The 25,304-nt window shown below is 38.6% G+C and overlaps 1 protein-coding gene across 1 annotated transcript in view; it reads left to right on the top strand.

Annotated features, from left to right (window-relative positions):
* The window catches only part of virma (vir like m6A methyltransferase associated), an 86,107-nt gene that overhangs the window by 44,336 nt on the left and 16,467 nt on the right, over positions 1–25,304 (top strand). Inside the window, exons 7-16 of the mRNA XM_066690409.1 lie at positions 608–865; positions 1,070–2,210; positions 3,841–4,332; positions 4,504–4,658; positions 5,289–5,371; positions 7,735–7,828; positions 19,225–19,769; positions 21,134–21,369; positions 22,522–22,777; positions 24,083–24,294. Coding sequence (XP_066546506.1) covers positions 608–865; positions 1,070–2,210; positions 3,841–4,332; positions 4,504–4,658; positions 5,289–5,371; positions 7,735–7,828; positions 19,225–19,769; positions 21,134–21,369; positions 22,522–22,777; positions 24,083–24,294 — 3,472 coding nt within the window. The remainder of the gene's footprint in view (positions 1–607; positions 866–1,069; positions 2,211–3,840; positions 4,333–4,503; positions 4,659–5,288; positions 5,372–7,734; positions 7,829–19,224; positions 19,770–21,133; positions 21,370–22,521; positions 22,778–24,082; positions 24,295–25,304) is intronic.

Below are 25,304 nucleotides of genomic sequence, written 5' to 3'. Positions count from 1 at the left end.
GTCTTAAATAGTGACAGGTCACATTTTCCAATAATTTTTCACATAGTTTCCTTTTTCCCCATTTGGAACTATACAAAATAGAATCTATCTGATTAATGATATTACATGTCAAAGATCAACAAACTGCTAACTGGCCTGGTGGCAGGGAAAAAGATGAATGCAAGTTTTAGGTCAATTCCAGCTTTTCCATTCTAATTCAATTTGTAATGCCTTTTTCAATTCAGTGTCAATTCCAATGGTGCCTATTATGTCTATCAAAAATAATTGTAATTGCAATTTGGAATGGGTTAATCAAAAAGTGGAATTGACCACAACCTTGTTTAAGTGGTATAGTTTACTACATTCAAAAAGTACATTAGTACATAATATTTAAATTAACATATAATTTGTGGCTTTCAGACTATTGTTTCTTAAACAGATTTTTCTAAATGCATTCCCAATTAAATTTGCTTATCTTGTTTACTTCTAATAAAAAATGTGTGCTAGTTTGACACACAGTTGCTGAGCCACAAAAAGATGTCTGTTTTCAGAAGAGAGCTATCTAGAAAACATACATAGTAACATTTAGTCTTGCCCTTCAAGAGGAGTTGGTCTTTTATGATTTCAGTGGGTGCTGAAAAAGAGGAATGTGAGGAAGGCCGAGATGATTACCTAGAGCCAATTTCTCCTGAACGTGGATCGCTGCCACCAGAAGAGCCATACTCCGATGAGGGTGAGGCCGAAGAAGAGGGTGAGGACGAAGAGGAGGGAGTTGCTGAGGGTGAGGAGGAGGAGGAAGATGATGTGAGAACAGATGGCAGCATTGTGGAGGATGAAGAGGAGGAGGAGGAGGATGAAGAGGGTGAGGAAGAAGAGGAAGGAGAAGGTAGGTAAAGGCAGGGGATTGTGGCATTTCAGTGCATTTACTCTTTCAGTTCACTCTTTGCATTTCATTACACTGTCATTTAAACATTGAGAGCATATATTTCCATTAGTTCCTGCAACAATACTAAATAGTCTGTATTAAAAGCAGTGACTAATTTGAAATGCCCCAATTCCTTCTCAAAACCATGTTTTAATATTTTTTTAGGAGATGATGGCTATGAACAGATTTCTAGTGATGAAGAAGATCTGGAGAATGTGAATTTTAAGCTACCAACCTTTGATATTGACTATACGGCTGAGGACCTTGCTGCTGTACCGACCATACAGTATGATCCCTATGAGAGAGAAATTCGGCCCCTGTTATACTTCAGCCCTCCTTATAGGACAAAGTTTGAGACAGAACTGAACAATGTGAAGGATATTGACTTGCATGATGATACTTCGTTGGCTGCAGAGTCTGCAGCCAAGCTCACTGAGCTACTGGAAACATACAAGGAAGAGAGAGGTGCCAAGTGGGTAATGGCTTTAGAGGAAGTTCCAGGTCTTCTAGTTAAGGGTCTGAGCTACCTGAATGTGAAAGACCTGGAGCAAAACAATCTCAAACAGCTAGTGCAGTGGACAATGAATGCCTTGTGTCTCCAGTTAGCTTTTTCACAGCCAATAGCATTAAATGTCAGGCAGCTAAAAGCAGGAACCAAACTAGCCTCTGCACTTGCTGAATGCGGTACCCAAGCAGTGCTAGCTCTAATTGAAGGTGGAATTATTAGCAGACTCTTTGAGATCTTGTTTGCAGAGCATGTGTCATCCTCCCTCAAGCTCAACACGTTGAAATCCTTAGACAGCCTCATCAGTATTTCTGAAGGGATGGAGGCATTCCTGAGCACCACACCCGATGGTCAAGATAAGAGTGGCTACTCAAAGCTTGTGGAGCTGATCCTGTTAGACCAGACTGTGCGGGTGGTGACGGCTGGTACAGCCATTATCCAGAAGGGCCATTTCTTTGAAATTTTGTCAGACCTCCAGAGGACTGCCAGCCTTTGGGCAGAGAGACTTCCATCAGCACCAAGCCATAGCGAATGTGAGCCTGATGCTGAATCTGTGCAGGAGAAGTCCAGTAAAGAAGAAGAAGGTGAGCCTGAGAGCCCGATGGATATGGACCACCTCTTGGCCTCTTCAAACATTAGTGAGGGAGACCTGGAAAAACTAATCGGCATACTTGATGAAATTCTTCATCTTTTGGAGACTGCACCATATTCAATGATTCAACCCCCTGTCAAGTCTTTCCCAACCACAGCTCGCATAACAGGGCCTCTGGAAAGAGATGATCCATACCCTGTTCTCTTCAGGTAAGTACTTGTACTCTGCTGTTTCTTGTTACATTTAACTGATAATGGTATAAATGAAGGGGGGGATATATATACACACACAGTGAGGGAAAAAAGTATTTGATCCCCTGCTGATGTTGTACGTTTGCCCACTGACAAAGAAATGATCAGTCTATAATTTTAATGGTAGGTGTATTTTAACAGTGAGAGACAGAATAACAACAAAAAAATCCAGAAAAACGCATTTCAAAAAAATTATAAATTGATTTGCATGTTAATGAGGGAAATAAGTATTTGATCCTGTATCAATCAGCAAGATTTCTGGCTCCCAGGTGTCTTTTATACAGGTAACGAGCTGAGATTAGGAGCACTCCCTTTAAGAGAGTGCTCCTAATCTCAGCTCGTTACCTGTATAAAATACACCTGTCCACAGAAGCAATCAATCAATCAGATTCCAAACTCTCCACCATGGCCATGACCAAAGAGCTGTCCAAGGATGTCAGGGACAAGATTGTAGACCTACACAAGGCTGGAATGGGCTACAAGACCATCGCCAAGAAGCTTGGTGAGAAGGTGACAACAGTTGTTGCGATTATTCGCAAATGGAAGAAACACAAAATAACTGTCAGTCTCCCTCGTGGAGTTTCAGTGATCATGAGAACGGTGAGGAATCAGCCCAGAACTACATGGGAGGATCTTGTTAATGATCTCAAGGCAGCTGGGACCATAGTCACCAAGAAAACAATTGGTAACTCACTACGCCGTGAAGGACTGAAATCCTGCAGAGCCCGCAAGGTCCCCCTGCTCAAGAAAGCACATGTACAGGCCCGTCTGAAGTTTGCCAATGAACATCTGAATGATTCAGAGGAGAACTGGGTGAAAGTGTTGTGGTCAGATGAGACCAAAATCGAGCTCTTTGGCATCAGCTCAACTCGCCGTGTTTGGAGGAGGAGGAATGCTGCCTATGACCCCAAGAACACCATCCCCACCGTCAAACATGGAGGTGGAAACATGCTTTGGGGGTGTTTTTCTGCTAAGGGGACAGGACAACTGGGTATTCCAGCATGACAATGACCCAAAACACACAGCCAAGGCAACAAATGAGTGTCTCAAGAAAAAGCACATTAAGGTCCTGGAGTGACCTAGCCAGTCTCCAGACCTTAATCCCATAGAAAATCTGTGGAGGGAGCTGAAGGTTCGAGTTGCCAAACGTCAGCCTCGAAACCTTAATGACTTGGAGAGGATCTGCAAAGAGGAGTGGGACAAAATCCCTCCTGAGATGTGTGCAAACCTTGTGGCCAACTACAAGAAACGTCTGACCTCTGTGATTGCCAACAAGGGTTTTGCCTCCAAGTACTAAGTCGAAGGGGTCAAATACTTATTTCCCTCATTAACATGCAAATCAGTTTATAACTTTTTTGAAATGTGTTTTTCTGGATTTTGTTGTTGTTATTCTGTCTCTCACTGTTAAAATACACCTTCCATTTAAATTATAGACTGATCATTTCTTTGTCAGTGGGCAAACGTACAAAATCAGCAGGGGATCAAATACTTTTTTCCCTTACTGTATATTATATATTTCTAACTTTACCTATATATATTTCAATGTCCTGTTGAGAAGGCTTCTTTATTTATCTTCCTTCCTCTGCAGGTATATGCACAGTCGACACTTCCTGGAGTCTCTGACAGTGGTGCTGTCCACCCCAGCAGCCAGTGTCCACCCTGGAGTTCTGCAAGCTGTCAAGGACTTGCTGCGGTTCTTGACACAGACTCAGAGAGGCCTGCTCTTCCTCATGACTGAGCATGATGCCACTAACCTGCTCACCAGAGTGCTTACACAGATATCAGAGCAGGACCCAGAGGAGGGTTCTCCTACGGACAGCACTAGTGAGGATAGCTTAGCGGTGTGGCTGATGCAGGCTCTCCATGCACTGCACAGTGTAGCAGAGCTCTTCAATCACTTTAGCAGGGATGCTGGACTGGAGGAGGGGGACAACCCTGAGGTGCTAGGGACTCTACATAGCCTCTATCTCATCTCCTTTAGCTCCACAGGCCGCTCTGCAGTGTCCCATGTTTTCAGCTTGGACCAGAACTTCTCCTGTCTTGTTACCCTGATGGAGCACTATTCCAAAGAAGGCTTAGGGTAAGGCTAATTTTTCAATCATCATTGAATATATAGTTGAACATGTTTGGGTAATTTGTATGTATGGCAAGGTAATTTATGCATCTCAATACCACAGACATGATTATGAGTTCTGATGCAAGGAATTTTATAGTTGTATTGACTGTCATTGTTTTGTTGTTGCTCTGCTAGGGAAGCAAAAGCAAGGAAGTCTGTGACCTACAATTATGCTTGCATGCTGGTTTTGCTGGTGGTCCAGTCATCTAATGATGTACGAATGCTGGAGAACTATGCTACACCCTTGCTCAAATTGTGCAAGGCCGACGAGAACAATCCCAAACTGCAGGGTATGCTCCCATATTGACATTTTATAGATACCATTTTATTGTTGTACATAAGAATCAGTTATTTTAAAAGCAAATGGAAAAGAAACTTAAATTTAGCTGAATAAATCTTAAACTCGGCTTTCATAATGTCCTACCATCAGCCATACCATTGGGCAGTTTTTTCTGTGGACCAGAAAGTCACAAAAAAACAGTCCCCAGTATAGTGAAAGGGAACACTGTGCTATAGTAGGCACTGCCTTGAAGCCCAGTTCCTGACCCCCTTGATGATTTAAAGACAATTGTTTTGTGTTATGGTTTATGTTTTTCATGTGTGGGTAGGAGTGTATAAGTAACTTTTCATGTTTGAAAGGGGGGCTCCTTTTAGGTTTTAGGATGTCATTTGATCACTTCCTTGATTGCAAAACACATAGGGGAATTCTCTGCTCTTTCATTTTCCAGGAAGTAATCAAATAACATTCTTTGAAGCCCAAAGCAGCCTTATGTGTGTCATCTTGACAGCTACCGTTTAATAGGGTTAAACATTGAAATGCTACATATTGCTTATATGATAGAATTGAGCAGAATGATTACATATACCTTACTTTTTGCAACACGTAAAGGCATATAATGTTTTTCTTAAATGTTTTTCAGAACTCAGCAAGTGGCTTGAACCTATGGAGAAAATGCGTTTTGAAATAAATTGCATTCCAAGTCTTATTGAGTACATTAAACAGGTCTGCAAAGTTGTTTTTATCTGTAGTCAACACTTACTCTTTCCACCGTCGTCTTCTGAATTTAATATATTCTGATGCACAACTTGAATATCTTAGGATTTACATGGCACGTTGTAAATACTGAGCAGATGAGTCTGCTGATTTAGTAGTTTACTGCTTTTAATAAAATAGATTCATGTTTAAAAAAAAAAATCAATTACAACACTTACACTTATAATGATGATTATAGTGATGAGTTTATTCGTTTTATATTGAATGAGCAGATGGATTCTTCCATAGGGTCACAACATATTGAGTGCAATACACGTGATTTAATAAGTTAGGTGCTCAATGATTTGGAATTTCAGCTGAGATAAATATACACTCACCTAAAGGATTATTAGGAACACCTGTTCAATTTCTCATAAATGCAATTATCTAACCAACCAATCACATGGCAGTTGCTTCAATGCATTTAGGGGTGTGGTCCTGGTCAAGACAATCTCCTGAACTCCAAACTGAATGTCTGAATGGGAAAGAAAGGTGATTTAAGCAATTTTGAGCGTGCCATGGTTGTTGGTGCCAGACGGGCCGGTCTGAGTATTTCACAATCTGCTCAGTTACTGGGATTTTCACGCACAACCATTTCTAGGGTTTACAAAGAATGGTGTGAAAAGGGAAAAACATCCAGTATGTGGCAGTCCTGTGGGCGAAAATGCCTTGTTGATGCTAGAGGTCAGAGGAGAATGGGCCAACTGATTCAAGCTGATAAAAGAGCAACTTTGACTGAAATAACCACTCGTTACAACCAAGGTATGCAGCAAAGCATTTGTGAAGCCACAACACGTACAACCTTGAGGCGGATGGGCTACAACAACAGAAGACCCCACCGGGTACCACTCATCTCCACTACAAATAGGAAAAAGAGGCTACAATTTGCACAAGCTCACCAAAATTGGACAGTTGAAGACTGGAAAAATGTTGCCTGGTCTGATGAGTCTCGATTTCTGTTGAGACATTCAGATGGTAGAGTCAGAATTTGGCGTAAACAGAATGAGAACATGGATCCATCATGCCTTGTTACCACTGTGCAGGCTGCTGGTGGTGGTGTAATGGTGTGGGGGATGTTTTCTTGGCACACTTTAGGCCCCTTAGTGCCAATTGGGCATCGTTTAAATGCCACGGCCTACCTGAGCATTGTTTCTGACCATGTCCATCCCTTTATGACCACCATGTACCCATCCTCTGATGGCTACTTCCAGCAGGATAATGCACCAAGTCACAAAGGTGGAATCATTTCAAATTGGTTTCTTGAACATGACAATGAGTTCACTGTACTAAACTGGCCCCCACAGTCACCAGATCTCAACCCAATAGAGCATCTTTGGGATGTGGTGGAACGTGAGCTTCGTGCCCTGGATGTGCATCCCACAAATCTCCATCAACTGCAAGATGCTATCCTATCAATATGGGCCAACATTTCTAAAGAATGCTTTCAGCACCTTGTTGAATCAATGCCACGTAGAATTAAGGCAGTTCTGAAGGCGAAAGGGGGTCAAACACAGTATTAGTATGGTGTTCCTAATAATCCTTTTGGTGAGTGAATAGCACTAGTTGATAAATAACCTGTATACTTAACCATTCAAAAATACATTTTAATTAACACAGTAACAGTGTTCAGCCATACAACCATGCCCTGTTTGAGTAATGAAGACCACCTGGTTACTATTGGACATGCTTTTATTAGGCCTGCCCATGAGAGGTGATTACCAGAGAATAAGATGTCCAGTCAAGAAAAATCAAGAATGAGGGAAAGGCCACATGCTGGAAGATCAGCACAAGAATAAACTGGAAGAATGCTACTTAATCTGGTCATTCAATTTAAAATGAATAAACTTTCCTTCATCATTATTATAAGTGTAGTTGATGCAAAAAGTTTAAAAAGAATAACCAGACAATGCATACTATATTGGTTTGTGCACATACTATATTGTTGGTTGTGCTCTAAGGAGTGTGTACCAGAAAAACTGTTTTGGCACGTTAGCATTGTGGTATAACTATATCTTGGAGAATATTCTTATTTTATAATGCTGAAATACAATTATAGTAGCAAGGTAGAACTTTTTGTTTCAGTTTTTATGTAATGTTAATTAGATTAAGTTTTTAAGTTTGCTTTCACTTGTGATGAATAAGGTTGTGTAATAAGCAATATAAGCAATCCAAGTTTATGTTTCACAAATAAAAGTTGATGAAAACTCTATATTAATACAAAATTAGTATAATATATAGAAGATGTTTTGAGTGTGTTATATGAAAAGTGAAGACTGAATGTCCAAAATCATATACTTGAATTTTTCTAAAAACATGTTTTATATCCCTCTTAGAATCTGGAAAATCTGATAACTCAAGAAGGGGCTGGAGTAATGACAGCGCTTCGCATTCTTTGTCACATTGCCTGCCCCCCTCCTGCTATTCAAGGTATGACACCAGTAACTCATTAATGGGTAGATATTTTAGAATGTTTAAATTGTATCGGTAAACGTATCTGATTCAAAGCTTTCTTTTAAATTAAATGTTGTTTTCAGGGATAAATGTCTGTCGTAATTAAGTATATATAATGACATTGTATTAACTCAAGTCAAAGGTACTCATAATGTCAGTCTGCATTGTTTGAACAAGTGCCAATATGGAAAATTTATAGCAGTGTTAGGGTTGGTCGATATTAAAAATTACATATCACCGATGATGGACATGCAAACATCGTGATATTTGATATTATCGGCTCGAGGGAGGGGGCGAGGTACAGAGGTGCGTGGCCGAGGAAGTTAACTGTTGCACGTTCTGATTAAGCTATGCTTAATACCCTGCAGTTGCGATAGAAACTAAAACAATTTGTGGTGTGAGAATTGGAATAGGTGTCTCTCATGTTGTACAGCTGTAGCATTTCCATGTCTCTGAATTAATCTGTATCACCTGTGTACAGTTTAAAAAAGAATACGGGGCTACATCTTTTTATTCAACATATTGAAAAATATATAAAACGTAGATTGGTAAAGCCTTTTGTCAAATACACTAATTGAGATGTGTAATTACGTTCATCCATGAGCAAGTGCTAAAGCCTGTTATACTGTAAAATACATCATGGTGATTTTATGTTTGTCATCATAGGCTTTTTTAGGTTTGTAATGAAATGACAGGATGCTTTTTGGGCTCCATTTTGATAATATGATCAGGTATTAGGATTTTTTATTTTTTAAACAAATAGTGAACTTAAAGTTTTTGGCATGGAACATCCACAAACAACAAAACTGGAAGCACACGTTGGGGGTGTGTGGCTTTATTCTCCTTTTCTGAAAAAGAAGCAGGACTATTCTGTTTTATTTTTCAATCAAATAGTAGAACTAGTTACTACACAAATACAGAATAAAGGTAATATTAATAAATATTAAATACACAACACAAATGGAATAAAATAAATATGAAAAAGTGACATTGCAATTTGTTGTTTTCTTAATGTGTTATGATTTTAAATCCCGACTATAAAAGGAACATTTGAAGTAGACGTTTTAGTTTCAAATACTTATTTCAAAGAACTTTTTGTAAATTAATCAGTTTCAATGTTGTTGTTTTTAAGTGTTACAAATGTGTGATTTCAGTGATGATGTGTGTGGAGGTTCTGTGCCAAAAATACTGGCTTTAACGATGATCGCATCGGAGTTGCAATGTTTCACTATTCGTTTTAAATGGTACCACAGGTACAGCCAATTTGTTATGCACTTTTCATCACAGGCTGTTAATCACAAACAATAAGATCACCAACAAAAGATTAAGCTGTGCTAAAATCAAATAGTGCTATAATAAATCATACATGACAGTACATATTCACTTACAAATTACATAAATAAAACCCCGATAGAGGAATTAAGACTAGAAGCACCGAGCCAGCTACTTTGAGCAATTTGGTTATTAGGCTTCCAAAGTGCTGGAAGCCTATTGTTTAAGGCCATGTCACTTGCTGCAGTGAATATCTACAGCATAGTTAAGCCTATGGTGCTTAAATTATCAGTGATTAACACTAGTACAAACATCTGTCAACGTTGAAAAAGCGAAGTTGATAGGACAAAAAACATGGCTGCTGTGCACCAATGAAAATCACAGCTTCAATCTTATAGTGAAATTCGTTATGTAGATCTCTACCTCCATCATGAGGACAAACTTGGAAATTGCACCCTGTATCTTCAGTGCAGAAAACTTGAAACTTTCAAATGTCCATAAAACGCTCATACATGCATGAAAACTCACGAAACTCATAAGTGTTGTAGAAACCACGTATACCTACAAATGCAGTGAAAACTGCACATGCTGGTCTCATGGTGTTCCTAAATATTGTGATAGGAGTCTAAATTTGAAATGCAACAGAAATCTTCTTCTCCAAAACCTAATGACACATGCATATGCCACTTCATACACATGCATACCTTATGCCCCACTATTACGCTTGTTCATCAGAAGTTCCCCAGGCGCACGCTTTGTCCACCATGTAGCATTCTCTGATTCCAGCTTTGGTAACTTCTAATCCATGCCACTTATACCCACTGTGACACAAATTGGCATGCATGACACTAGTACATAGTCCTACCAAGGGTGTTAAAGGCTAGTTGCCCCAGTGAAAATCATTGGGTGCTGTGGGCCAATGAAAAAAAACGTATGCGTCGCTTCAGACAAGTATCACATTACCTCAACACTGGAATGCAGTACGCACATGAAACTCAGCACCTATGTCTATGTCTGTGCATTGAACATAAAACCTGATAATTAAGTTTGTGAGGTACATGGTTAAGCCGCAATGTTGCATTTAACATGTGTCCGCATTCGAAAATGAAAACAGCTACTACTCTGGAACTCTAAAGCCCAGTTCCCTGAAACTTTGCATGTCTTACATAGACACTGCTATCTATCATATCTGCATTAGGCAAGTGACTGTGTGCAACAACATGGCAGCCACAAGAAAATGACTGTGCACGAATGCAAAATACACGTATTTATAAAAGCATGAAATTGACCCCAGAAAAATCAGCAAAATTAAAAAACTCACCAAATTGTGTTACAATACGTCACCTATGATGGTATACATATTCAGAATATAGCCTAATGAACTTAAATAGTCAGTGATTAAACTAGCAGAAAGATCTCTCAAAGTTGATGAATCCAAGTTGATAGGACACAAAACCTGGCTGCTGTACACCAACCAAAATGACAGCTTCACATGTCAGCCACATCATGACATTGCTTATGTAGACCTCTACCTCCATCAAGTGGCCAAACTTGGGAATTGCATTGTGCATCTTGAATGACACAATGAAAACTTCACATATATGTTCGAATTAAGTGATGATAATGATGATACTTACAAAATTCATGCATGCATGCATGCAATAAATTAGTATTATACTTCACTGACATTGAAATACACACTTCAAGTGACAAAAGATTGAAAACCTCAAATGTATACTACAGTGGATTAGAATTGAAAATTACACATTTAATAACACATGCATTTAAACTAGAAATGCCTGCTCAAATCTGAAACCTACTGATACAACATGGAAGCCTTAAAAGTTGCATGCAACTTCTAGTTAAAATTGGAATTGCTCTGTGTTACTAAATACACTGCGCATACCCGTTCATGACTTTTCCTAACTATATGTATTACACATGCCTACAGTGTTTTTTAGCTGCATAAACGCAAAAATAAATAAGTTATAAACTAGTGCTGCAACAGTTATTAGAAGTATTGGAATAATCGAGGAATTAAATGAGTCGACAATGAAAACAGAATTGTCAAGTATTCGCAATATTTTAAAAATGGTGGAAGGTGAGCAAGCAACAAGTTTCTCTGCACATAAACAAACCTAAAAACAAATGTTCAGTCATCTGGAATTACTTTAAAAGGCCAATCAAATACACAGTCTCTTGTTTACTTTGTAAGAAAGAGCTGGCTTTTCACAATAGTACAATTTCAATGCACTAAAAAAGAAAACATCCACACGTCTTTGGCAGCGAAAGTGATTTCTCACTCGCAGTTTTACTTTTATTTTTTTTAATTACTTTTGCATCAGTTTTAACTAGCAATATATTTTACTATAAAACTAAATGTCTTTGTATTATACAGACATTTTACAGCACACACACACACACATGTGAAACAGTTAGGGGGTGGGGGTTCATAAAGCAAATGGAAGTGCTTTTTCCTACCTTCCTTATGGCGGCCGTGTTTTTTTATTGTTGTTGTTAAAATCCCAGCTATTGCTATTGTTATCTTTTATTTGTGTTTGTGTTAGCTTTTCATTTAAACTGACCCAGGTGTTCTCTTATTTTATGCTGAAGAAAAACGGGACATTTAAACGATTTGTCTGACAATTATCTGATAATAATGGAGTACTGGTGATCACCCTAATGCCTCGGTTCCACAGGATTAAGCGTCTGTGCCGTGGTGTGCCATGCCACAGCTTTTTGTAAAACCACGCCATTGTGAAGTCCGTCCCCTGTTGTGGGAGGAGCAGCGCGATTGTGGGTTTGGTTTGTGTTTAATTTTAAAAACAAAGGCAGAAAATAAAACTATGAGCGACAGAACCATGTGGAAAGGACTTCTGTGGCTTTTTTATTGCATGATTGGAGACAGCGTAATACATACTTTTCTGAATCAAGATAATAGCAAGAGCTAAACGTATTAATAATAATAATAATAATAATATTATTATTATTATTATTATTTTTATTTCTTGGCAGATGCCCTTATCCAGGGTGACTTACAATATAAGTGCAAGAATACAGTTAAGTGTGCAAGGCATCAAACATTTGAAATTTAAATTAAACAAAGCAATTCAAGATATAATTCAATTTAACAAATTCCAATTTACAGTTAAGTCTAGTAAGTGCAGACATACATCCTGGAAAGTAAAGCTAAGTGCCGTCAAGATTTAGGGTCACAGTCAAGGGTTACGGGAAAGGAAGCAAGTAAGAAATCAATCAATAACGCAAGAAGCATGATAAAATGCTGTGAAGTGCTATCTAACGGGCATTAAAAGGACTAATATTACAAATACTGTCTGAAAAGATGTGTCTTGAGTAAGCACCTGAAGGAGGTCAAGGACTCGGCTGTTTTGACTTCGGTGGGAAGGTTGTTCCACCATTTAGGGACCAAGGATGAGAAGGAGCGGGCTCTGGAGGAAGGGGAGTGGAGAGGAGTCAGAGTTCTTCTGGCACCGGAAGAGCACAGTGGTCTGGAGGGGATATGTATGGAGAGATGAGGGACTGAAGGTAGCTTGGTGCAGTGTGGTCGAGACAGCGGTAGGTGAGGGTCAATGTCTTGAACTGAATGCGTGCCAGTATCGGGAGCCAGTGGAAGGAGCGGAGCAGTGTAGTAGCATGTGCGAATCGGGGCATAGAGAATACCAGACGAGCCGCACAGTTCTGGTTGAGCTGGAGTGGGCATGAGGGAGTTGCAGTAGTCCAGGCGGGAGAGAACCAGTGACTGGATGAGCAGCTGAGTCGAGTAGTCGGTGAGGAAGGGATGGATTTGGCTTATGTTGCTCATGTAGGAGAGCGCAGGATCGAGGGTGACTCCTAGATTTATAGTGTAAGAAGAAGGAGAGAATGTGGTGGATACCAAGGGGATTGAGATGGAGAGATCAGCAGAAGATGAGGATGGATCAATGGTGTCAAATGCTGCAGAGAGATCAAGGAGGATGAGGACTGAGGAGAGGGAGGCCACCCAAGCACAGCTGAGGGAGTCAGTGACTGCCAGGAGAGCAGTCTCAGTGGAGTGAGCTGTGCGGAATCCGGATTGCAGATGATCAAGGAGTGAGTGTTGGGACAGAAAATCAGAGAGCTGACGGTGGACCGCCCGCTCGAGAGTCTTTGAGAGGAAGGGGATAGGGAGACAGGATGGTAGTTCTGAGGAGAGGTGGGGTCAAGGGTTGGTTTCTTGAGGAGTGGGATGACAGCAGCTTGTTTAAATGCAGGGGGGAAACAGCCAGAGAGTGAGGATTTGAGGAGGGAGGAGATGAAGGGGAGTAGATCAGGAGCGGTCGCTTGGAGGAGGCAAGAAGGGAGAGGGTCCAGGGCACACTTTCTAGGTTTGTGACGTAAGAGGAGCGCGGAAACGTCAGAGTCCGAGAGAGGTGAGAATGAAGAAAATGAAGCTTGGTCGGTGGGAGGTTTGGGTGTGATGGGAGAGGAGGAGGGACTGTTGAAGAGCTTGCGGATGTCTGCAGTCTTGGAGGAGAAGAAGGAGGCAAAATCAGCAGCAGTGAGAGATGAGGGAGGTGGAGGGGGAGGGGGGGCAAGGAGGGAGGAGAAGGTGGAGTAGAGATTGCGGGGGTTTATAATAGTGGATTCAAAGAGTGATTGGAAGTAAGATTTCTTGGCTGAGGTGAGTGTAGACAGTAGAGAGTGGTGGATTTCAAGGGCAGCTGGGAGTTTGGTCTTTTTCCACTTCTGTTTGGAGGCACGCAGGCTAGTTCGGGTTGAGCATGGAACAGCAGAGAGCCAAGGCTGAGGTGGGGAGGAACAGGCAAGATGAGACGTGAGAGGACAGAGAGAGTCAAGGGAGGAGGTGAGGGAGGAGAACAAAGAGGAGGTAGCACAGCTGACAGATAGATGGGAAAAACAGTCAATGGAAGGTAAGAGAGTTAGGGCAGTGGAAGGAAGGGTGGAGGGGGAGACAGAGCGGAGAGAGAACATTATATTCAGACAAGCATTATGTTACCGTAAGAAATAGTTTCCTTGTGAATTAATAAAAATAAACATTTGCTATTTATTATTATTGTTATTATTGTAGGGCTGCCCCCTGAAAGTCAACGAGTCGAATCATCAGTCGGGGACCCCTCAGTCAACTAAGTCTAGCAGTGTTTTTTTTTTTTTTTTGACAGTCAAATCTAAGTTATTGGAGTATTACAATAATTGTAGATGTAGGCCTATATTTTATATTCTAGCAGGGTAACCTGGCATGCTTGCACCAAAAAGAATCTGCATGACAACATGTGCTGCCTGGTGGTTGGCGATTTCTGCAGCATACAATGCTCTTCTGAAAGCGCCAGCTGGGGGCGCCTCAGCACTTTGGAGGCGCAGCGCTGTTTCAGTGCTCTGATACGGAATATCCGCGGAAGTAATGTATTGAAGTACCTAATGTCGCAGATAGTTTGTGTTGCTAACAAATACTGAATGTAAAAATTTCGGCACAAGGTAGAGTAATTGCTCTGGCCCTTGCTCTGGATGAAGGGAAGGCTGAAGTGCATAGAGAGAGAGAGAGAGAGAGAGAGAGAGAGAGAGAGAGAGAGAGAGGACGGGCGGTCGGTGTGGTATTTGTCCTGCCCCTCCTTTAGCCATTTACATGTTTTTAATGTTTACAGTGAAATAAAACATTTTGGTTAGCTTGATTTAAAAATAAATACATGTGTGCTGCCTGTCACATTATTCTGACAAATCCATATGGTAGCCTGACGTTGTCGGCAATTCAAATAGACCGCAATTCCAATCTTGCATCATATGCAGCTGTCTTCTATTGATTTTTAAATGCAAAAAAATATATTGCCATTACTCTGTTGCATTTGCTTATGTTAATGTGGTCAAAATCATGACTGAAACTCATGCCAATGGATTTTCTGATTGCCAGATAGTCTATTATGAACAAAAAAGAAAAAAGGAACGAGTAGTCAAATCTCTGTATTGAACAGCCAAATCTGAGTTGGGTACAGCCCTATATTAATTGTAATTATCATCAAGATATGTCTTTTACACAGCAAAACGTGACTCCCTTATTACTCTTACTACAGATTTGTAACTGCAAACTACACTTTTTGCCATATTATTTTTAATTTACTTAGCAGACTTCCTTAACCAGGGCAAGTTACAGTTGAAACGAAATACACACATTTCATGATTAATCAAACAGCAACAGCAGCTAGAGTGGACTTATGGACACATTTATTAAACCAGTCCTTAATGTTTTAGAGGGAAACCCAGATCTACTGTATTTATTTATTTATTCATTCATTTAACTTGTAAATGGGCACACGTTAACTAAATCGTGTTAGTACTGATTGTCTCTATGGGACTGTTATACAACAGACCTGAAAGCCATTCACAAAATTACAGCCTGAAACACTGTCCAATTGCTCATAAAATATTAAGAAAATCAGATGCTACTGCTCCAATTTATTATCCTTCAGTTTAATTTTAACTAGTCACGGCACTGTACTGGGGTCCTATGAAATCCGTGTTCGCCAAGTTTTTAATACTCGGATATTAACTGGAAGCAGTAGTTGTTTCTGTATGTGGATCTCAGCACCTGCTTCTAATAAAACTGTAATTTCTTTGTGATCCCACACGGCACTTGAGATTATATCTTCCGACATAATGTAGCTTATCTCTTCCCTGTCTGTCTACAAGTCAAGCACACATCTCTGTTTCTGAAAGCGTAGTATTTGCTCAGTGGGTGTGACAGATGCTTATGGCCACGTCTGGCACTAGATAGTCCAGACACTTAAGCCAGTGGACACAGGGTATTAGTGTAACAGTTACCAAAACTTGAACGGACATTTCAGAGAAAATTATGTATTTTTTTTTAACATAGTAAACAATAGAAAAGCCTGTGTGCTGTATTCTCACATTTATTTATATTAAAGCTAATGTTTTGTTTCAGAACTGTGAATAAGGTTGAATGACCAAAAATTTTGATTTTGAATTGTACAGCAGAGTTTTTTTTGCTTATCATACAAACGTTACTTAGGTTTGTAACCTTTCTGAGTGACTGCGCTCTCGCGCATCAGTTTGTCTTCTAAAATCTAGAAGATCATTGCCTGCATCTCGTGTTACTGACAGAGCAGTACTTCATGTTATTATGTTGCTGCATTGTGGGAGTTGGAGTCTTTTGGGGCGTCTGTGCACACACTTCTACTTTTCCCAGCTCTGTACCCCATTAGAATACATTACAATGATATAGTACAGTATTTAATTTTATAAAAAAATTATATAGCTGATTTTTGGGGTGGTATTTTGAAAACCAATTTACTTACAAAAAAAAAACATTTGTGACTGCTATTTTTTTATTATTATTAATGTACTGCCTATAAGCTTGTTTTTAACAACTGAATAAAATATTACATTATATCATTTATTTATTGGATATATTGTAATTTGAATTATAGTACATGGCTTCTCTCTTTATACTTTTTATATGTAGTACCTAGGCACAGTGCTGCATGTATATAATATATGTATATATAAACACAGTATTTGCAGGTGTTCTTTTAATAAATCCCATTCCAATAAAAATCTGCTGTATTTTGTTACATCATGTAAAGGTTAAAATTATTAATAAGGGGTGGCTATGATAAGTAAATACTTCAATAATGCCGTATGTCGATTTAGTTGATTAATCGAAAAAAAATATAGATAGAATATTCGACTATTGTAATAGTCTAAAGTTGCAACACTATTATAAACGCATTTACCTAGAATAGCGAAAATCTGGTCATTTTGACCGGTCATTTAAATACATAATAACTCAAATAATTACGCATAATCCTGCCTGCCCATTACAATACAGTAAGTCTCGCGCTCAAGGGGAGATTTCTACCTGTCTAGTCTTTCATGTGTTTGAAAAATGCATGCATTATACAGCATTACAGGTGTTTTCTTACAACTGTAGTCAGATTGAGTGGATACAATCATTACCCCGCAAATAAACATGGATTCAAAATGGAGATTGAAGAGAGTTCATTTTGGAAATGCCGTATATATATGAACATGACTGATTCAGGGGCCATCGGTGATACTGGGAATGACAGATCTGTGAAAACACTGTGAGTGAAACGCCAGGTCCAAATGGCACAGAGTGTTTTTACTCTACTGATCAATATGTAATAGGCAATAGGCAGGCACATTGCATGCAAAATAATGATTCATGGACATTATCAGTGGAGGAGCATTTATTGCAATGCTATATATTCGTGGAGCAAAAGTGTTCACCTGGAGAGGGCTGTCACAATGCAGTGTGTGGTACGTGCTCATGCAGGGAAAGTGGAGAAACGTGTCCTGTGTGGACTGTCCCGAACTGTCGGGTATGCAGGCTAAATATATAGTAAATAGTTTATTGAAATACATGCACTGTATGTTGAAAACAAAGTTTACACGGTGTTGAAAATGTTTACTTTAGTGTACAATTATTTTTTATATTTATTTAAAATATTGCTTTTGAGCATTATTCCAATATTTACATTTGCACTTGTTTAATTCCTTTATTGTGTGCCGTTTTTGACCTTCTTGCTAATTGTAGAATATATACTTATTTATGATACAGTAGAGTATTATATTCAATAGCTACATAAATAAAACCTGATCACTGCTCATTTTAATTTAGATTGAATACTTAATGCCCTACGATTCCAAAACGTAAAAAAGCCTTTAATTAAATCATACAGTTACCCACAGCAGTTGTAGTCTATTGAACTCTTTAATCTCACCCCTTTTTATCGATAACCAACTAAAACCAACTAAAAAATTCGTCCTGGGTCATATATTTTCTCAAACCAGCATTTAAGTTGGATAATTCTTGCTGCAAACAACTGAAGTCAACACACAATTTGTTTTTAACAAGGTCGACATTGGCATCTTCTTCCATTAATTGTTCAATTTGCTTTACCATGCTAGTTAGCTGGGATAGCTTGTGCCTGCATGTGTGGACCTGCCTTGACTTGTGTTCTTCTACAGCTTTTTCAGTCATTTTTACTATCCTTTTTTCACTGTTGTGTTCTGCCTTAACCAGCAAATTCTTCCACGTTAATTAGTAAAAAAAGGCCAAAGCACCATATAACGAACTTTACAATACAATGCGTTCCACTTCTTCTAGACAAAACAACGTCCTGCCGCACTGCCGCACTGGTAGTATCGCTTAAATTAGCAACTCTTCGTAAAGCAAAGAAAGACACTACTTACAATTCCTTGTCTTCTCTCCCCAACACCACCGTAATGTCCATGAAAGTTACCTTCTTTAGTAATCCGTTTCTAGTCAGGCCGTTCCAAAGTCCATTAATCCGAGCAGAGCACGTTTTTTTTTACTAAATATAAGTTTCCAAATTGAAGGAAGCCTTAGCTTGACGCTCTTTTTCCACTCCCTTTGTCCGAATCCGCATCCAAGAAATTCACACTATGAGGAATCTAACTTAGAATGCACTTGCTCATGGAGCAGCCACAGAGGGATTCAAACTCGGATCTCCCGCACCACAGTACAGAGACCTGACTACAGCACAAAACAGAGGCTTCAGAATCGCTAATAAAAAAGATGATGATATTGACGACAAATAATTTTCCACCGTGGTGAGGGCTTGACACTGTGGTGAGGATGTATGCTATACCGTTTCCAGCACAGCACTATGCATATGCCCATATTTGCTATTGATTGAAAGCCCTTAAAACTCCTTCGACAATATCCATCTTTGCACACTATCACAAAATAAAGTGATGCAGGTAGCACTATTTTAAATTGTAGGGACCACATTCATCTGAAATAATGGAAAAAAATAATGCCACTCTGAACTTAATGTGGCATTGAATGTTTAAAAAGAAAATGTGAAAAAAAAAAAATTATCCACAATATATTTTTGACAATAATTGTATTGTGAATATGAAATGCAAGAGTAGAGAGAATCTGAATAAATAGTCCAAAAAGTTTAATTTACTAGTGTTGTGATACATTATCTGTGCTGTACCACATGTAATTTCACTTTTGTAAAAATCTTATTTTTGATCATTTTGATTCAGGTATTTTCTCCCTCTCTCTAACCTTATCATTTGACTCCTCTGTTTCAAAGGTCAGCAGAAGGACTTAAAGTGGAATCTTGCCGTTATTCAGCTGTTCTCAGCTGAGGGAATGGACACCTTCATAAAAATTTTGCAGAAACTGATCAGTATCCTCCTCCAGCCTTGGAGGCTGCATGGCAACATGGGTACAATCCTTCAACGTGTCATGATTGTCTCTGTGGCCTGCAGTACTCTCTGCCTGCTAAAGTGCATGCTGACAGAGCTGCTGAGGGGAGGCTCCTTTGAGTTTAAGGATACTCGTGTGCCCTCCACATTGGTCTCACTGCACATGATCCTTTGCTCCGTGCCCGTTTCTGGTCGCCTGGACTCGGAGGAGCAGAAAATACAGAGTGACATCATTGACATCCTGCTCACCTTTACACAGGGTGTCAATGAGCAGGCCACAGACACAGAAGAGACTCTGGCCAACAACACCTGGTCTCTCATGCTAAAAGAAGTTCTGTCCTCTGTGCTGAAGGCCCCGGAAGGTTTTTTTTCAGGACTCGCACTGCTGTCTGAACTGCTGCCCCTTCCTCTGCCCATGCAGAGTACACAGGTAGTCAGTCTTTCTTTTTTTAACCTCCTTTAATTTTACTTTCCCTACTTAATTTTAGCTTGTGAAAAATATACGTTAACCCTGTATGCCCTCATGTGCTTGAGCTACAGCTCATCAAAGTTGGACCCGGTTTGACCAACCATGGTCATAATTTTCTCAATGATTTTGGTGTTTTTTTTCCATCTCTCAGTTTAGGCAGTATAAGATAAGACAGAGTTGTGATTCTGTCAGTTTGGATCTTGGCTACATCAAATCATGTATTGAATTCTTTACAGTTTGTATTCCAGCTTAGAGCTTTCTATAAATTTGTTTTATTTTTTACGTTCTATTGTTTAGTACATGAGAAGCTTTTTTTCCACTAAGCAAACCTGAAAACTCCCTATTCTAGGGAAATATTTATAGGAAAATCTGTGAAGGTGTAGCTGGAATGACCAGTATTTAATTCAGTCATCAGTTTTTTATTTAGTCTTAGTCAGGTTGACAAAAATGTCTGAGATATATTCACATTTTAGTAATACACTTTTCTTTATTTTTAGTTGACTAAAAATGTACTAAAATCTTTGTTAGTTTTAGTCAACTAAAATGACATTAGTTTTAATCACTGTATGCATTTATTATGAAGACGTATATATTTTTAAATCCATATTTTGTGTAACCACTTCATTAACAAGATTTAACTAACAAATTCTGTTTACATTCTACCCTATAATTTGCTTAAACTATTAGCCCAATATGAAACAGTGTGAATTGTGAATAACGGTGTAGGATAGATTATATAAAATCTGGGAGCACAATATCCAAGGTTATATGAGTGTGGTCAAAGGTCATAGAAACACATTTTTTAATCTTATATTTAAAATAAAATATTTGCATGCAAGATAACCCTGAGAGCTTAAAAACACCACCACAACCACCTTTCTATGTAATTTGTAATGTAAATGTTTGCTGGGGGTCTGGTGCAGGTCCAAAGTTTCTGACATGCAACCTGTGCATTGGTCATTCAAATTACACCATAACCATTTATTTCAAAGTCAAAACTAATGTAAAAAATGTTATTAAATGGTAGAGATATTTTGTTGACTGATTTCATATACAATGACATGGTCTTCTAGCCTTATTATTAATTTGTAAAGTATGTGTCACTGTGCCAGTCACAAGATATAAGCATGCAGAGTTGATATAATTTAAATAAATTGTGGATTTGTGATTTTGAATGTAGAAGTATGTTGATATGGTTTTTTTTTTGGTTTTTTTCAAAACTTTTTTTTAAATTTTAAATGTATATTGCCATGTTATCATGAACAATTATATTGGGCATTGGAATGGATGTTGTTAATGATCGTCTATATTCTTTCGTGATTCAGACCATTGCAACACAGGACATTGCTGTGGCACTTAACACTCGGAAGCTGTGGAGCATGCACCTTCATGTCCAAGCAAAATTGCTGCAGGAGATTGTGCGCTCTGTCAGTGGAACCACTTGTCAGCCCTTGCTGCACATGCTCAGACGAGTGTGTGTGCAGCTGTGCGACCTGGCCTCCCCCACCGCCCTTCTCATTATGAGTACGGTACTCGAACTCATCCAGGAGGAAATTCAAGTGTAAGAGCCGTTTGTTGCACTCCTGGAAAATGTTTCAATATTGTTGCCAAACTAGGAACTAGACCAAATCAAAACCTGCTATCACTCCTGCGAAAGCAAAGGTCTGCAAATGTATTGCAGATTCCGTATTCACAACTTCCCGTTTGCACTATTAAAACAAAACCTCTCCATACTGTGAAAAGGTTATTCAAACTGAATGAAGCAATGCATTTTTTAAAGCTTTACTAACCAATATTAACTCATTCTCTGTTTAAAATGTTTCTTCTAGTAATACTTATAGAATGCATACATGCATAATGGTGATTTTGAGGTAGGTTATATAAAAAACATCTCTACAGTGCCATTTTCTTTTGATTTGGTATCGGTGAAGGTTTGTCACATTATAACTAGGAGCCTTAATTTTATGCAACATTTTGTTTTCCATGTTTGATGTCCCTGCAGCTACTCCAGTTATAGTAATCAAATCCACATAAAATAATCAACACATTATCCTTGACTAATTAGAAACATTCAAACGCATTATTGTTGTTGTTGTTGTTGTTATTAATATTATTAATAATAATAATTAAATATAATTTGGGATGATGCTTGAATCTAAGGTGGTTTACTAAGTTTACAAGAGTGTAATATAATCTTTAAACATACCACTATTTACAGCTACTGGAAGTGTTTCAGTAGGTATGTATCAGGGTTCCCATGGGTCCTTGAAATCCTTGAAAGTTTGTGAATCAAGGCCTTGTAAGTTTTTGAAAATAGACATAAATAGACATGGGTCATTGAAAGTGCTTGAATTTATATATTTTGTGCAAGAATAGAAATTTAAGTTTTTCTTTTTTTTACACATTCAAGTCTCTCTCTTTTTAATTGTTGTCTGTGAGCTTCTGTAAAGCCTGCTAGTTTTCATTATAAAAATTCTCAAGTTGTGACATTAATTAACCTTGATCTGTGTCTCAAACTATGCTGTGTTGGGTCCTTGAATTTGGGGCAATAGGGCCTGGAAAGTCCTTGAAAAGTCCTTGAATTTGATGTTTAAGCAAGTGTGGGAACCCTGATGTATGGAAAATAAAAAAGACATCATAGTGAGTGCATGTACATCCAAACCAGTTTCATCCCTATAAGTATGTATACCAAATGTATTTTTCTTCTCTGCAGCACCCCTGAAGGGAAAGACAAGGTCTGTACAGCACAGACCACTCGACTATGTGCACTCCTGGACTCCTTGGCTTCACACCGCGCCTGCAAAGTGGCTGCATTGCACCTCCTAAGTGGAGCCATTAAGGGAGATGAGAGGTTCTCTGAGTTATTCCCCTGCATTCTAGCACTGTTACAGCCTACTGCAGACAACAACATACACCAGCAACACTGTGCCGAGCTTATTGCATCTCTTATACAGTCGCTGTGTGACCAGGTAACCTTAAGTGTATTGGTAGCAATACTTCCTGCTCTTCTCTGGTGTTTTTGCTGTTGTTTACTGAATGTTTTGTGATATGCAGTATTTATGCCATATATAGATTAAAGGCCAAATTGCTTTGCTTTGTTATATATGAAACAATCTCTCCTTTAAATTGTAAGTTATTTTACAAGCAAAAAGCTTGTACAGTGCCTTACAGAAGGATTCAAACACACTGTTCACATTTTGTTGCTTTAAAGCTTGCAGTCCTTACACTTTGAAATAGGAATCAATGTTATATACACAACATATTCCACATACATTCAAAGCAAAAACTAAATTATGTAAATAGATAAATAATATGAAATAACACTTGAAAATCAATCAATGTTTATTTGTATAGTACCCTTTGCAGGGTAGCTACAGAGAGCTATTTACAGATTGATAAATGTACAACAAAATAAATAAACCATTAACATATCATAAAATAAAATAAACCATTTTGGGCTTAAAGGCATTCAAGACAGAAAACAGGAGACACTTCTTCACACAGTCATCACAATCTGGAACAAAATCCCCAATGATTTGGGAACATTCAAAAATAGACTGGATAGGATCCTTGGATCACTTCGTTATTAATGGACAGCAAACGAGCGCGATGGGTCGAATGGCCTCTTATCGTTTGTAAACTTTCTTATGTATGGTTGCTATCAAAAACCAACAAAATTGACCAAACAATGGGATATTTATCCACAGTAATTGTATTATCTTAGCAATTTATGTTCATAATAAATAAATAAAGCAATTATTAATTACAATTTCTTTAGGTTAGGAACTGGTATAACAATGGGTATTGTAAACCATATCCCAAAATTGGCTCCATATTTTTATTGAAAGTTTTCTGTGAATATATGCAATGACCGCCACATTTATTTATACCCTTGATCAATTCTAATAGAATGATTTAACAAAAGAAAGTGTGCAAAATATATTTCTTCTTAAATGAAGATGTGTATAAAACACTACACAGAGCATCATCATATGTTTTACAAATAATAGCTTGCTGTAAATGAAGTATTTGCATGACAAACTGGAAGGAACAGAAGACTAAAAGAATATGACCTCTTCAATTTAAATAATTCAATCCTAGGCAGGTTAATCAGGCTACAAGCAGAAGATCACATGGTTCTTGAGGACCAAGAGTTCTATTCAACCTCCGCCTGATATATAGGTGTTTGCTTGATCATAAGTAGTTTGTTTCTCTCTAGAGCCATGGTGATGATGGAATGTATATAATGCATACCTATGTTTTTTGTGTTTTAGGACATCGCACTGATTGCCTCTTCAGATAGTTCACTCTCTGAAGCAGAACAGCTGGCCAATGCCCTCCCCTCCAAGGAGCTCCTCGCTGCCATGTGTGATGGAATGCTTGAAGTACTTGGCAATACGGACAGCAACTACACTCTTGTGCTTACTTGCATTAGGACCATGATGTTTTTAACAGAGCACGACTATGGCTTCTATCACTTAAAAAGGTAATGCTTATCTATTGGCTCCCAGAGTGGCTTAATTGTAATTTTCCTTCATATTGATCACAAGTAATCTTACACAGGATAAAATGTATAGTTTCCCAAAACTACCTCCACAGTTTTGTACATTCTAGCCTTTAAAAATATATATATATATTGGGGGGAAAAAAATATTATATTAATTATGTACACGGCAAGAATTTTCTTTCCTCAGCAATGCTTCTTCTTCCAATCAGGTTGATAAGCTTGTGATGAATGAAACCAATGTGGTTGTCTTTTTCCTTGCATTTTTTGTTACTCTGAATGACCTTTATATGAAAGAATGTATAAGTGTAAATTTTTGTGTCCTGGAAGTTATAACTTTCAGTTCCTAACATAATGTCATACTGCTCCAAACACAAATATTCTTCTTCTTTTTTTAATGTGTGTGTGTGTGTGTGTGTATATATATATATATATATATATATATATATATATATACACTCACCTAAAGGATTATTAGGAACACCTGTTCAATTTCTCATTAATGCAATTATCTAACCAACCAATCACATGGCAGTTGCTTCAATGCATTTAGGGGTGTGGTCCTGGTCAAGACAATCTCCTGAACTCCAAACTGAATGTCTGAATGGGAAAGAAAGGTGATTTAAGCAATTTTGAGCGTGGCATGGTTGTTGGTGCCAGACGGGCCGGTCTGAGTATTTCACAATCTGCTCAGTTACTGGGATTTTCACGCACAACCATTTCTAGGGTTTACAAAGAATGGTGTGAAAAGGGAAAAACATCCAGTATGCGGCAGTCCTGTGGGCGAAAATGCCTTGTTGATGCTAGAGGTCAGAGGAGAATGGGCCGACTGATTCAAGCTGATAGAAGAGCAACTTTGACTGAAATAACCACTTGTTACAACCGAGGTATGCAGCAAAGCATTTGTGAAGCCACAACACGTACAACCTTGAGGTGGATGGGCTACAACAGCAGAAGACCCCACCGGGTACCACTCATCTCCACTACAAATA

Source organism: Amia ocellicauda, chromosome 18 (genome assembly GCF_036373705.1).
Source record: "Amia ocellicauda isolate fAmiCal2 chromosome 18, fAmiCal2.hap1, whole genome shotgun sequence".
NCBI classification, from domain to species: Eukaryota; Metazoa; Chordata; class Actinopteri; order Amiiformes; family Amiidae; genus Amia; species Amia ocellicauda.
The sequence above is the reverse complement of the archived record's forward strand: the minus strand, read 5'-3'. Positions and strand labels throughout refer to the sequence as shown.